Consider the following 13173-nt stretch of genomic DNA (forward strand, 5'->3'; position numbering starts at 1 on the left):
TCTTCCTCTGATATTAAGAAAGCTTATCACCAGTTAGCTCTTCGGTTACACCCAGACAAGAACCCAGAAAACAAGGAGGCAGCTGAGGAGAAATTCAAACAAGTAGCTGAGGCCTATGCCATCTTGTCTGATGCTGAGAAACGCAACAGCTATGACAAGTCCAGAGGGGAACACAACAAAATGGAAAAGAGAAGAGACAGGAGAGACAAAACCAATTTGAAGGAGGAACTGTGGTTTGAGAGGCCATGCCGTGGCTTTCAAAATGTCATTGAAGATGAAGACCTCTTCTCAGGAGACGTTTTTCCCACTGGTCACGTGGGGAGATCCAGGGGATTCCACTCTTCCTTCTTTGATGTGACTCCCATTTTGGACACTGGATTTTCCACTTTTGCATCCCTGGGTGCCAGACCAAGCTCCCCTTCCTCTGGGACATTTGTCCCCTTTGTAAGCAGTGGAATGGGAACCTTCAAACTGGTCACCACTTGTAGCCAGACAGTAAACGGCAAGAGAGTTGTTACAAAGAAAGTTGTAGAAAATGTGAGAGAGAAGACTGAAGTGGAAGAAGAAAGCCTATTTCATCAGATTCCTCTACGTCATTGGTAAGGAGTCGCTGCTATGTTCTTTCACAGGCAAACTTTCCTTTGAGCTGCTGACTCTGATGCTTATCAAAGATAGAGTTGGAATCTAAGAGTGTTTTGAGCTGGAATGGACAGAGGTCAGCCTAGTCCAAACATCTCATTTTACAGAGGGGCCAGATGTTGTACAAGGAACTAGGAAGCAGCAGAGTTCGGCCTTTGGGACCAAGTCATTGGATTCTAAATTGACCCTTCTTTCCCCTGCACTATATTTGGGACAATAGAGACTACCACAAATATAGCCTTCTGAGTCAGGGTCCTTCCATCATAATTCCCACTGACTCCACTCCAACATTTTCCTGCTCTGCCTTGCTGTTCTGCAGTTGCCTCTTTCTGGATGGTTACTCTTTTTCTAGGCTTTCTCTTAGCTTCTTCTCTTCCCATCTCAACTTCTTCCTTCCCATACATTTCCGATGAACTATATCACAATTCAGCTCCATTGAAAGAGTCACCTAGTTGTAGAGAGAGTGAAAAGTAAATGGGTTAAGATTTTGTATACAGCCTGACCAGGTGGTGGCACAGTGGATAGAGTGTAGAACTGGGATGTGGAGGACCAGGTTCGAGACCCCGAGGTTGCCAGCTTGATTGTGGGCTCATCTGGCTTAAGCAAAAAGCTCACTAGCTTGAACCCAAGGTCGCTGGCTCGAGCAAGGGGTTACTCGGTCTGCTGAAGGCCCGTGGTCAAGGCACATATGAGAAAGCAATCAATGAACAACAAGGTTTCACAACAAAAAACTGATCATTGATGCTTCTCATCTCTCTCCATTCCTGTCTGTCTGCTCCTATTGATCCCTCTCTCTGACTCTCTCTCTGTCCCTGTAAAAAAAATAAAAGAAAAAAAATAAAAGAAAGATAAAAAGACTTTGTATACACTTTTTCTTAATAGCTAGCATTTATTGAGTGCTCAACAAATGTCAGGAACTCTACTTCACATATATTTTTTCAATAATACTTCAGTAGTGAAATACAGTAGCTACTTTCCCCTTATCATATAGATAAGGAAATTAGGCTGAGAGAGATTAAGTAACTTGCCCCAGGCCCCACCTAATAAGCAATAAATGTCTTATTCTAAAACACATCTTTATCTACTGAACTATAATATCTCTGGATCCTACGCATTCATTTTTATTTATTTATTTTTTTAAAGATTTTATTGATTTTAGAGAGACTAGAGAGAGAAAGGGGGGGGAGGAGCAGGAAGCATCAACTCCCATATGTGTGTTGACCAGGCAAGCCCAGGGATTCGAACCAGTGACCTCAGTGTTCCAGGTTCACACTTGATTCACTGCACCACCACAGGTCAGGCTATGCATTCATTTTTAGATTTAGAGTCTTGCCCTCATTGAAAATTTATACCTGTCATCTCTAAACCTTACTTCCATGCATGAGCACTTGCTAGAACTTATTTAGTATGTAAACATTTTGAATAGTATTGCCTATCAGGTACTTGGCTACTCTTACACGAAGACAGAAGCAGTGTAAAATGTTTCACTAAAACTAGCAAGTGCTTATCCCTTAACACACATATGTAAACAGGATCCCAAGATGCAAATTTATCTTTTTGTATTGGCTTTAAACGACATTCATGCAATCATGGGATTTTTTTTGTTTGTTTAACAAAAAATTTATCTGCTGACACCCCGCCCCATCCACAAGCAAATGGGGTCCAGAAGAGTGGTTCCTTGTGGGAAGATACTGTTGGAATCTGCGTTAGAACTTCTGCATTCCAACTTCCACTCTTAGGCTCATTCTGGTACACCAGGCTGAGGGGCAAAATTTGGACTTCATTTGCATTGCAAACTTTTATGCAAGTTATGTAACAAATGAGTAGCTTTTATAATTCAAGGAACATTCCTGTGTTTGCAGTTTTTATGAGGCAAATGTTTTATGTAGTCTTTGAGTTTTTAAATTTTTAATACATTTTTTGAACTTGAACAGGAATATTCCTGCATCCCTCTAACAAAAGGCAGCATTCAGGCAGAGAGCCCTCTTCCTGGAGCTGGAATTGGAGCATATCGGTACATTTCCACTTAGTCGTCATTGAAAGCCTCCTACGTGTCAGGCACTGTGCTAGTTGCCCGACATGAATTCATCATTTTTCATCTCCAAAATCCTTCAAGGGTTTATTTCCATTCTATAGGTGAGGAAACGGAGGCTCAGGGAGGCTAAGTCCCTTACCAGGGCCACACAGTAAGTTGTGAAGGTAAGGTTCAAACTGGTCTGCTCACCTTCCCCTAATGCGTATTCTGCTCCCACTCATCTGAGCGCCTATAGTCATGATTGAATGGGAAAGTTTTATTGTATGTATGACCTCTTCATTTCAAAAATGTTTAAATAAGGATTTCCAAATAGAGCTTTCCTTATGAACCCTTCTCTGAGGTGAACTGCAGTGTGGCGACTGAACAAAGGGAAAATCAAATTGGAGCGTGAAACATGATTTTCCATTTTGTCTTAAAATCCAAATTTCAGCATTTTTCAGACATACTTGGCTTTTGACAGAAATGCTGAGTTGTAGAAGGACTTTTCTTCGCCAGCATAGATTTTTTTTTAAATTCACTTTTATTTAATCAAGGAAGTTTTCTTGTTGGATAGAAATGAAAGCAGTGTCACCTCTTCCCGATGCCTGTTTAAAATACGTAATAAGTGAGGTAGGAGCAAAGCCCAGCAAAGGAAAAACGGAGAGCAGGACCGTGCATTGCTGCTTTTTAAAGCAGTCCAAGTGAGTCAGTGTTTGGCTCAGTGCGTAAGTAAGCTAGAGTCTGAGCTTGGAGGTCACCTGGGGCTCAGATCCCAGTGAACTCACAGTGCCTTCGGGACAGCTGCTCTGACTTCCAGGTGTCAAAAGCGCCTCTACCGACTCTCATGCTGGCAGACTGTGCCGATGGGCCATCTTTGGGATCATTAGCTGCTGAAAATTCAGGAAGAAAAATACTTTAGGATTGGAAATTCAATTCCTATATCCTTAATTTCCCACTCTTGCCCTATCAACCAACTGCTTTTTTGTGCACTATGGTTTTGAATAGTTGTCGCCTACATAATAATGGAAGACATTTTGTTTTCCAGTCTACGACAGAATAAAGGTTCCAACACTCAAAACACTATGGGCCAATTAGAAGTAATCCCTGTCCTGCTCTGGTATGTGTTAGGTGTTTGACAAGGAAAATGAGGACCACGGCCCTGTCAAGGAATAATGACACGTGATTCTGTAACTCAGTGCAGGGAGCATTTGCAAGGGCGGCATCATGAAATCCTGTCAGAAACCCCATACCCCCATTACCCGCCGAGGAGAGGGAGGAAGAAGGGACTTGCCTAAGATTACGATGTGGGTGTTTCTTCAGTGCCGTAACTCAGTGCTGTTTTTCCCCCACACAGAAACATTCAAAGCACATCTTCACAGCCTGGCAAAGGACACGTGAGAATTTGGAGGAATGGCCTCCTTGGTCACGGTATAGGAGGGAGTCAGTTTTATGAAGCTGCAGTTGCACACTGTGTTCCCCCTGTCTGTCCATCAGTGGGGGACTTGGGTACAGATGTGCATGTGTAGAATGATGAAGCAGACATGTCGAGGCCTACCAAGCACGCGTGGCTGGTCCATCGCTTGAGCCCAGGTTCCCTAAGAACTAGCTCAGCTTCTCCCCACAAGTGATAACGAAAACAAGGTGACAGTCATCATTCTCAGTGCTTCCTTTCTAGAAGTTTAAAACCCCTTTTCGGGGCCCTCATATCGTTCATAAGAAGCCCATTTTTACTTCTCCCCAAAGCTTTGTAGTCTCGAGGGTAGCCAGTGTAGAGGTTCCCTGGTTGGAGACCTGAGGGTGTGGGGAGTGGACTGGGAGGAGCACAGGGAGGCATTCACAGTGGGCGGAGCCCTGCCCCTCATTACCTTACTTGGGATCTTGAGGACCCATTAAGAGGAAATGTGGTAGGGCCCTCAGCATGAGATGTTGATTTTCAGGTTGAGGCAGGATGCTTCTCCTTTTTTAATTATTTTTTTAAAAAATTGTTATGATGGTTCTTTTTTTTTTTTTTTTTTTTTTGTATTTTTCTGAAGTTGGAAACTGGGAGGCAGTCAGACAGACTCCCGCATGCACCCGACTGGGATCCACCCGGCACGCCCACCAGGGGGCAATGCTCTGCCCATCTTGGGGCATCACTCTGCCGCAATCAGAGCCATTCTAGCGCCTGAGGCAGAGGCCACAGAGCCATCCTCAGCGCCCAGGCCAACTTTGCTCCAATGGAGCCTTGGCTGCGGGAGGGGAAGAGAGAGACAGAGAGGAAGGAGAGGGGGAGGGGTGGAGAAGCAGATGAGCGCTTCTCCTGTGTGCCCTGGCTGGGAATCAAACCTGGAACTCCTGCACGCCAGGCCGACGCTCTACCACTGAGCCAACCGGCCAGGGCCTGATGGTTCTCCTTTTAAAGGGCAGGAAAGAAGTTCAGAGTGAGTCATTTTTCCAATGTCAATTGTTGTGATTGACAATATAAAAACCTAAGACTCTAGTCCCCATTGGTTCATTTAAACAACACATACTTACTTCTAAGTGTCACGAGAAACCAAAGGAGTTATGAAAAGAACATCAGCTTTGGCTGCAGGCAGATGAGAATTCAAATCCTGTGCCATCCTTTCCTAATTTCTTGTCTTGATTCTTGGTTTGCCTATAAAATTAAGATGATAATCCCTGCCTATCTTGATTTATAGAGTTGTTTTAGAAACCAAGTACACAAAATTTCATAAACTATAATTTATAAATGGAAAGTGTCATTATTCCTTTTGGAAGCAGTATCTTTGATCCTTAAAGGTACATACTCCAAGCTTGCTGTTAGTTTTTTAAGATGTGATGTGTGATCTTGAAAACAAGAACAGCTATGAATTGTATTTAATCTAAATATAAAAATAGAAGACGGAAGATAAAAATAGAAGATTCCATTTCTTTCCCCATTTTGGCATAAAAGCAAAAAAGTAATGATTTTAGCTTGGAAATAATGTCTTTTCCTTTGAAATTCCTTTTTGCTTCATTCTTTTTGAGCTTTTGGACTTACATGTTGGTTTTACCCTCTGCTTCCATTATAGGAAATTGATGGAAAATCCCTGCTATTGATGACAAGAAATGATGTGTTGACAGGACTTCAGTTAAAATTGGGGCCTGCTCTGAAAATCTACGAGTATCACGTAAAACCTCTGCAGTCAAAGCATTTAAAGAACAACTCTTCATAGTACAGTCAAAGTGGGGTCCCAGACCTCAAAAATACATAATGACATAATTTAGTTTCATGTGATGAAACTTTGTAAACAGAATACATACATGTGTATATGTAAAGAGTTACAACCAAATGAAACGTTATCCTATTGGATAGACTAGGCAATCCATCAGCTGACCTGAGTTCAGCTAGGAGGAGCAAGGAGAATACGAGAACATGTGATCAGGATGGTTTTCCTCGTGGAATTTGTCAAAGAGAGTGAAAAGAACTCAGTCTTTGACATGATTAGATACCCTTCCCCCAGAAGGCTTTGAAATCATAAAGATTTTCTTTATTTCTTCATAGATGGCTTTCCCAAAATTCTTTGAAAAACTTAATGGAATGAGCATCTTTTGGTTACAGACTTGGGGAGGGGGAGAAAAGAGGAAGGGATTGCTGTCTCCCATGACCCCTTTGCTCCTTAGAGCTTGTATTATTGGGATGGATTTGCTGACACCCTTTTTATAGAGGGACCTTCACTTGACCTTATTAAGGTTTCACTGGAATATGCTGCGATGTTTGAAACGAATGTGCACCTTGGCCCCTTCAGAAGCAGAACCGTACCTCTGAAAAGATTCTCTGTTGTGCATTGGGGATATCCATCCACATTCAGCTAGTTTTCACAGGAGCTAATGGTATTTTCTGCATAGAATTGCTTTTAAATTAGTTCTTTGTGTCTGAAGAAAGCATTTTTTCACTTTATGGTTGTATTTATAATCATTTGTTTCTGAAGAAATTTGCCAAGAGTTAGAGATCAGAAAGCCTTGTTATTAGTACAGAATATTTTTATATATATATTCCTTCATGATGGCGTAATATTTTTTTAATTGCTCTGATGCTTTGTTTGATTCCTGGTTGGAGTACTTGTTTTTAAGAACTTGAAGAAGTGGGCTTCCTACATCTCTGTTCAAAGAGACATTTGTTCAATCTCTGTGTGTCAATGCCTTGTTGGATTGGTGCTTTGTGGTTGCAATAAAGCATTGCTTCAGCTTAGTCTTGGTGTATGTATGATATTTTCTGTTGGTTGCTTCTGCAGTTGGGACTAAGGATTAAGGTCAATCCTCAGAATCATGGAGAGAAAGTTAAACTTAAAAAATAACTTTAGATATAGGAAACATATACATCTATATATGGATTTATCTTCTTTATAAAAGGAATTGTCTGTTAAATACGCTTTGTTCCTTCTCTTATCCCCATCTAACAATACATTTTAGGTGTTTTTTTAGCCAAAGGTTTTCTTTTGTTTTGTTTTGTTTTTACTGTAGGCCAGTGAGGGTCGTGATTTTTTGGGAAATTCTAATGAAAGCTATGAAACTTCCTCCAGACAAAAGCTCATGTTCCCATATACAGAACTTTATAGAGTTGATGGACTCCCTGAAATTCCCTCTTCTTTCTCAATAGTTACTATTTCAGAGTGTTAGAACCCAATCTCCATGGAGATCATTTCTCTAAAGAATAGGAAGTCTGAAAATGAGAGTGAAAGAAACATTAGAAATGGTTTAGTGAGTGGCATTCAAAAATATATTGCAGCCCTGGCCAGTTGGCTCAGTGGTAGAGCGTCGGCCGGGCGTGCAGAGGTCTCTGGTTCGATTCCCGGCCAGGGCACACAGGAGAGGCGCCCATCTGCTTCTCCACCTGTCCCCCTCTCCTTCCTCTCTGTCTCTCTCTTCCCCTCCTGCAGCCAAAGCTCCATTGGAGCAAAGATGGCCCGGGCGCTGGGGATGGCTCCTTGGCCTCTGCCCCAGGCGCTAGAGTGGCTCTGGTCGCAGCAGAGCGACGCCCCAGAGGGGCAGAGCATCGCCTCCTGGTGGGCAGAGCGTCGCCCCCTGGTGGGCATGCCGGGTGGATCCCGGTCGGGTGCATGCAGGAGTCTGTCTGACTGTCTCTCCCCATTTCCAGCTTCAGAAAAATACAAAAAAAAAAAATATATATATATATATATATATTGCAAATTAATTGGAATATGAAGTTTACAAAGTATCTGAAATCTCAGTAATACTTTGTTTTACACTTTTAAGTGGGAAAAGGGGTCACAAAAGAGACACTTTCTATCCCCGCGTCCTCATAGTCTACCTGAGATGGCAAACAGAAACATATAAGAGTACAAGGCAGAATATAGTTAAGGGCTGTGAGGAGAGAGAGTGATGAAAGATGAGAACAGCACCTGCTGGAGACTGAGGTGGGAAAGAAGAGACAGGAGCTCAAGTAGGAGGGAGATGGAATGAAGAACTTGATTAACCTTTCTGAAAGTGTTTCCACAAGTGAAATAGTGATGGTGTTTGGACCCGCACCTCAAAGGGATAACATGGGGAATGTCCAGGCCCTGCTTCTGTGCATCCACCTGATACCTTTCATATTAGTTTGGAATAGCGTTTCTCTGTGGGTGATAAAAACTACCTCCCCTGTTCTTACCCCCACCTCGACAGGTAATGTAAACAAGACAGAGGCTTGCTTCTCTTCATGTAAATGTCCAGATAATAGAGCCAGGCATTCCCTGGCATGGTCATCCACGACATTAGGGACATGGACTTCACCTGTTTTTTGATCCATTATGCATGATACTCATTCCTAGGATTCCACAGTCCAGGGTGGCTGCTTCAGCTCTTGTCATCACCACCAGAATTCCAACCAGCGAGACGACCTCAAGGGGAATGGGACATACCTCCTTTCTTTAAGGGCATTTCCGAGAAATTGTTCATAGTCCTCTTGTACCTTGCTGTCCATAATTCAGTCACATTGCTATAACTAAGCTGCAAGGGAGGCCTGAAATATTTCCTCTTTTTCTTAGAGACCATCAACCCAATTAAAATTCAAAAGTCCCATTATTTTATAGATAAATTAGAAAGAACGATGCCTTACTGTCACCAGTCAGCTGGCCATTGAACACTTGAGTTAAATGACACTGAATGGTGTGTTTTTAGTTGTATTTTTCTCTAGATTAGAACTTGGGCTCACTCCTTTTAGTCTAAATGTTTTTATCACAATCACCTTTCACAGCATTGGAAACTGTGTTCACTGATCTCGACCTAACACAACTAAGCTTCCGTCCTGGACTACTCTATAAATGGTCATCAAGAAAAAAAGGGGGAAGGGGGAGCAAATTAACTGAAAAGCAAATTGAAATGAATCAAATCATTCCTCTGCCTCTGTTGACAGCTTTCAGGCAACATTAGCAAATGAAAGAGAGTCTGCCTTTCTTACACCAGAATGAAGACCTGTGACAGGCAAACCTGAGTGCCTTGGCAATAACTGAAGGTGTTTTCATTCCTTCCCCCTCCCACCCCTTACCCAGAGTCAAAGCAATCATCAAAGTAAGACATAGAGAGCTGCTGAAGTCACTGAAATGCAGCAGGTGGGCAGCCTTTGTCTCTAAACAGCAGCAAAACCATAGCCGTCTGATTCCTTCTCAGATCACACTGGATTCTATTAATGTTCCGGATCTGCAGCTTGTAGCTGATACTCATGGCAGGTGGGGAAGAGCTTCCTGAGTGCTAGTGGGAGCGAGTGTGCCTTGATGCCAATAGGTTTTATGTGAGAACTGTTTTTAATGTTGAGTTTTATTGTTTTCAACTAATGGGGACAACAGGATATCAAAACCACAAGAAACTTAAAAATGTTTTGCCACTCCACCTCCCCTCCCCATCCCACATTTGAACTTCTGTGATTCAGACTCTAGAAAGGACATTTAATGCATCAATTTAAAGGCAAGGTTGCTTTTCAGTGGCATCTTAACTGACGTGTTTTCCTTTGGCCAGTGCAGTGTGTGTATGTCTTTATAACTACAATACATTTGCATCTTTTTTAGGTGAGGCCGAAAGCTCCCATTTATTACAATCTTTTAATTCTCTTATATTTCACAACCAGCAAGTGCACACTTTTACATTAATTGCCTGGACCTGAAGGTATAATGAAATTTAGACCCCCAAGCTAAAGCAGAGATCACAGAGAGCCTCCTTGGAGTAGGTTAGTTCCGAAACTAGAGACTACAGGTAGACTGTTGAAACCCAGCTAGCATATTGCTGTGGAATGGGCAACAGATTGAGCATCGTTTCTGATGCTTAGTGGACATGATGAATATGATGAAAAAGGGACCAATTGCAGACAGTCTTCCCATTCTGTCCTTCAACAAACAGCCCATGTGTGAGCATTGATTTTGTCCCTCTGAGCTTAGTATATCCTGTCAGGGACACACACTGTCCCTCCATTGCATCAGTGAAGCATATCTTTGGAGGAACTTAACGTGGAAAAATCTAATGGCTCCATTGCCCAACCACTCACATATCTGGAAGCCAGTTGCAGAAAGTACTTACTGTTGGTGATCCATCTGCCTTTGACGGTCATTGCTAATGGGATCTGCAGGGGTCAGGTCTGGGCGCAGAACCATTAACTGTTTTCTGAAATGATTTGGAGGATGAAGTTATATGTTCAAAGAGCTGCCTGCAGTAGGACAGATATGCTTCTTAGGAGAAAACTTGTTAATTCTGCTTCTGTACCAGGAACAGAAGCCACAGGAAGGAGAGAGAGCCGTGGGTGCATTAATGAGCAGCTCGTTAGCTTCATGCTGTAGCTCCATAGGCAATTAGTTTCGGTGCCATTTCTGGCCAGTAGTGGCAGTTCTGTAGAGAGAAAAGGAGATAGAAATCACATCCAAGCTCATTTGGTGACTGTGGCTGTCTTACATCTTTGTAAATCTCAAGAAAAGAGTTTTGTCTAGCCCACACTGGGGCAGAATAGCGGAGGAGCCCGTAAGCAAAGCAAGAGACGTCTTTGACTACCCACAAGTGGGTCGCTGTAGTAACTAACGTCTATTTACCTTAGTTAGGCAGGTGTTTTGATCGACAGTTATCTTCAGGGAGATAGCAGGAAAGCTGGGCGTGTCAGGCACTCTCCAAAGAGAAAATGCCCCACACTTCCATAGAGTAAGTCCATTGAGCAGACCTACCGCCTTGATCATAGCACAGGTAGGGAAGAGATCAGTGAGTGAGAGTGTAAAAAATACTGAGTATATTTATTATTTGTGGAGCAGGCCATGGCCCAGACAGCCAGATCTGTCAATAACAAGCTACGAGAACATGTACCGCAAGATAGCACATGCTGTCACCTAGGCATCACTCATGGAGCATCTTAGGTCACAGAGCTTAGAGGACTTATGCTCCCAGAAAAGTCAAGTAAAGCAACCAAGGAAAGATCTGCCGTGAGCATCTCAGCTCTGTCATCTAGGACATATCTACGGCGGAGCTTTCAAGCTCAATGTATTCTCTCTGAATTAAAGTAGCAGGATCGTTCCGTAAATTGTGTTTCATTTTTTTTCAGTGGATTACCCTCTATTTTTATATGTTTGGAAATATATAACTTGAAAATAAGACTATGAAATGCATCAGATTATGAGCATAATTTTGAGAGAAACTCTGTAAAACTCCTCAAGCAACCAACATGTCTTGCCATTAAGAATTATTTGGGACAGTATCCTCTCTACTGAGCCAGAACACACCATGGGGCAGTGGGTGGAAGCGCTGGGGCTGCTCCAGATAAACCAGAACTTGAGTCCAACCCCACCATTTACTTGACACGGGAACTTCGGAAGCCGTGTGGCTCCTCTCAGCCTCAGGTACCTCGTCCATTCTCCTACAGTGAAGCAGCACCAGCCTGGCACTGCCCCATAAAATATGGCAGCCACACGTGTAATTTTAAATTTGGGGGCAGTCCCAATTTAAAGAGTAAAAAGAAATAGAATTAAATAATAACCCAATATATCCCAAATTTACCAACTCCATATGTAATCAAAATAGAAGTTATTAGTGACATACTTGACACTTTTTTTCATGTCTTCAAAACCCACTGTGCATTTTATACATAGAGCACATCTCAATTGGGACAGAACAGCTCAAATGTATCAGGATTAGTTTCAGTTGGAAACCTGAATAAAAGTGATTTAGACAAGACAGATTTCTTGATCATGTATTTGAGGTCTGAAGGTAAGCAAAGCATGGTTGGTAGGACCATTGCATAATCACTGGGTTCCAGACTTCTTCTAAAGTGTTGCTCCACCATCCTCAATACACAGCTTCTTATGTGGTCCAAGATGGCTGCTTAAGCTCCAGTTATCACAACTATATTCCAGCCCAGAAGGAAAAGAAAAGGAGTTGGATAAACACTTTCACTTATATCCTTTTAACTTAGTCATTTGGCCATACCTACCTGCAAGGGAGGTTAGGAACTGTGGTCTTTATTTCAGGCAACCAAGTAGCCAGCTAAATAAGGGCAGGAAGATGGATACTGTGGGGTAGCTAGCGGTCCTTCCATAATACCAGTTTCATAAGGTTGCCAGAGGATTGAATGAGACTACACTTCAGTCAATAATGGCACAGAACAGTGGATTAAAGTATGGTTTGTTTCTATGACCTCACTCTACTTTAAGCCCAGCTAAGTCACAAAATTAACAAACATGCAGAACCCAAACACTGCTCATTTGATGCATACTAATATTACTAAAAGATAAAACAATTTTCTTAGGTCCTTAAATATTGACTGGTTTTAGAGCCTTATCTCTATAAAGGCACATAAAAAACCCCTGCATTATTTAAACCCCATAAAAAATTGCTATGCTGAGTTAAGGGAAATATGCTAAGCAAAATGCATGTTTTTATTTGTCCCCAAAGACCTGAAGAAGTTAGTTTGAGGCATTTGTGAATTCTAAATACATCCTGTCCCTAATTAAAAATGAACATTTAATGACATTCCAAATGTGCGCCTAATGAAAGGGAGACCTCTGGTACCTTTGGGTCAATAACAAACAGCAAAAAATTAAAAGATGAAAAATAATAATGTTTTGAAATCTAAGTAGGTCTGCATTCCTTAATTTGAGCCAATTAGGTTGACATCAGTCTGTTTAATTGTCTATTTGGGTAGATTCCATAATGAATTTCTAATGCTAAGGTCACTTCTCCCAGCCACCAGAATGTAGGCTATTCATCACTCTTCTGTACGGTGTGCATACAGAATTGAGAGTAGGTTAGCATGGCCTAATCACACAGAGTTAAAAAGGAAAACTTTGGAGCTATGAGTCCACAGTGGAGGAACAAGGGAACACTAGAGGAGGGTCAGGAAACTGGGCTTGTGGTCCCAGATCTGCTACTGACTTACCTGTAAGACCTTGTACAAGTCTCTTAACTTCTGTTGAGTCAGTTGCCCCCCATGTAAAATAAACAAGTCCAAGTAGAAGTTTATTTCAGCACTTAATTTCTGTGATTTTCAAAGAATCTTATTATTTAAGTTACATGTGTCACTGTTCTCCTCCACCATT

At 42.1% G+C, this 13173-nt stretch overlaps 1 protein-coding gene across 3 annotated transcripts in view; it reads left to right on the forward strand.

Annotated features, from left to right (window-relative positions):
* The window catches only part of SAMD13 (sterile alpha motif domain containing 13), a 91427-nt gene that overhangs the window by 44677 nt on the left and 33577 nt on the right, over window positions 1-13173 (forward strand). For 2 of the 3 annotated variants that reach the window (XM_066376666.1, XM_066376667.1), the window contains exon 4: window positions 5704-6853. The exons of the other annotated variant lie outside the window; for it this stretch is intronic. In XM_066376666.1, coding sequence (XP_066232763.1) covers window positions 5704-5847 — 144 coding nt within the window. In that variant the 3' untranslated portion in view covers window positions 5848-6853. Of the gene's footprint in view, window positions 1-5703; window positions 6854-13173 lie in introns of those variants that run through there. 3 annotated transcript variants of the gene reach the window in all.

Source organism: Saccopteryx leptura, chromosome 3 (assembly GCF_036850995.1).
Source record: "Saccopteryx leptura isolate mSacLep1 chromosome 3, mSacLep1_pri_phased_curated, whole genome shotgun sequence".
In the NCBI taxonomy this organism is placed as follows: Eukaryota; Metazoa; Chordata; class Mammalia; order Chiroptera; family Emballonuridae; genus Saccopteryx; species Saccopteryx leptura.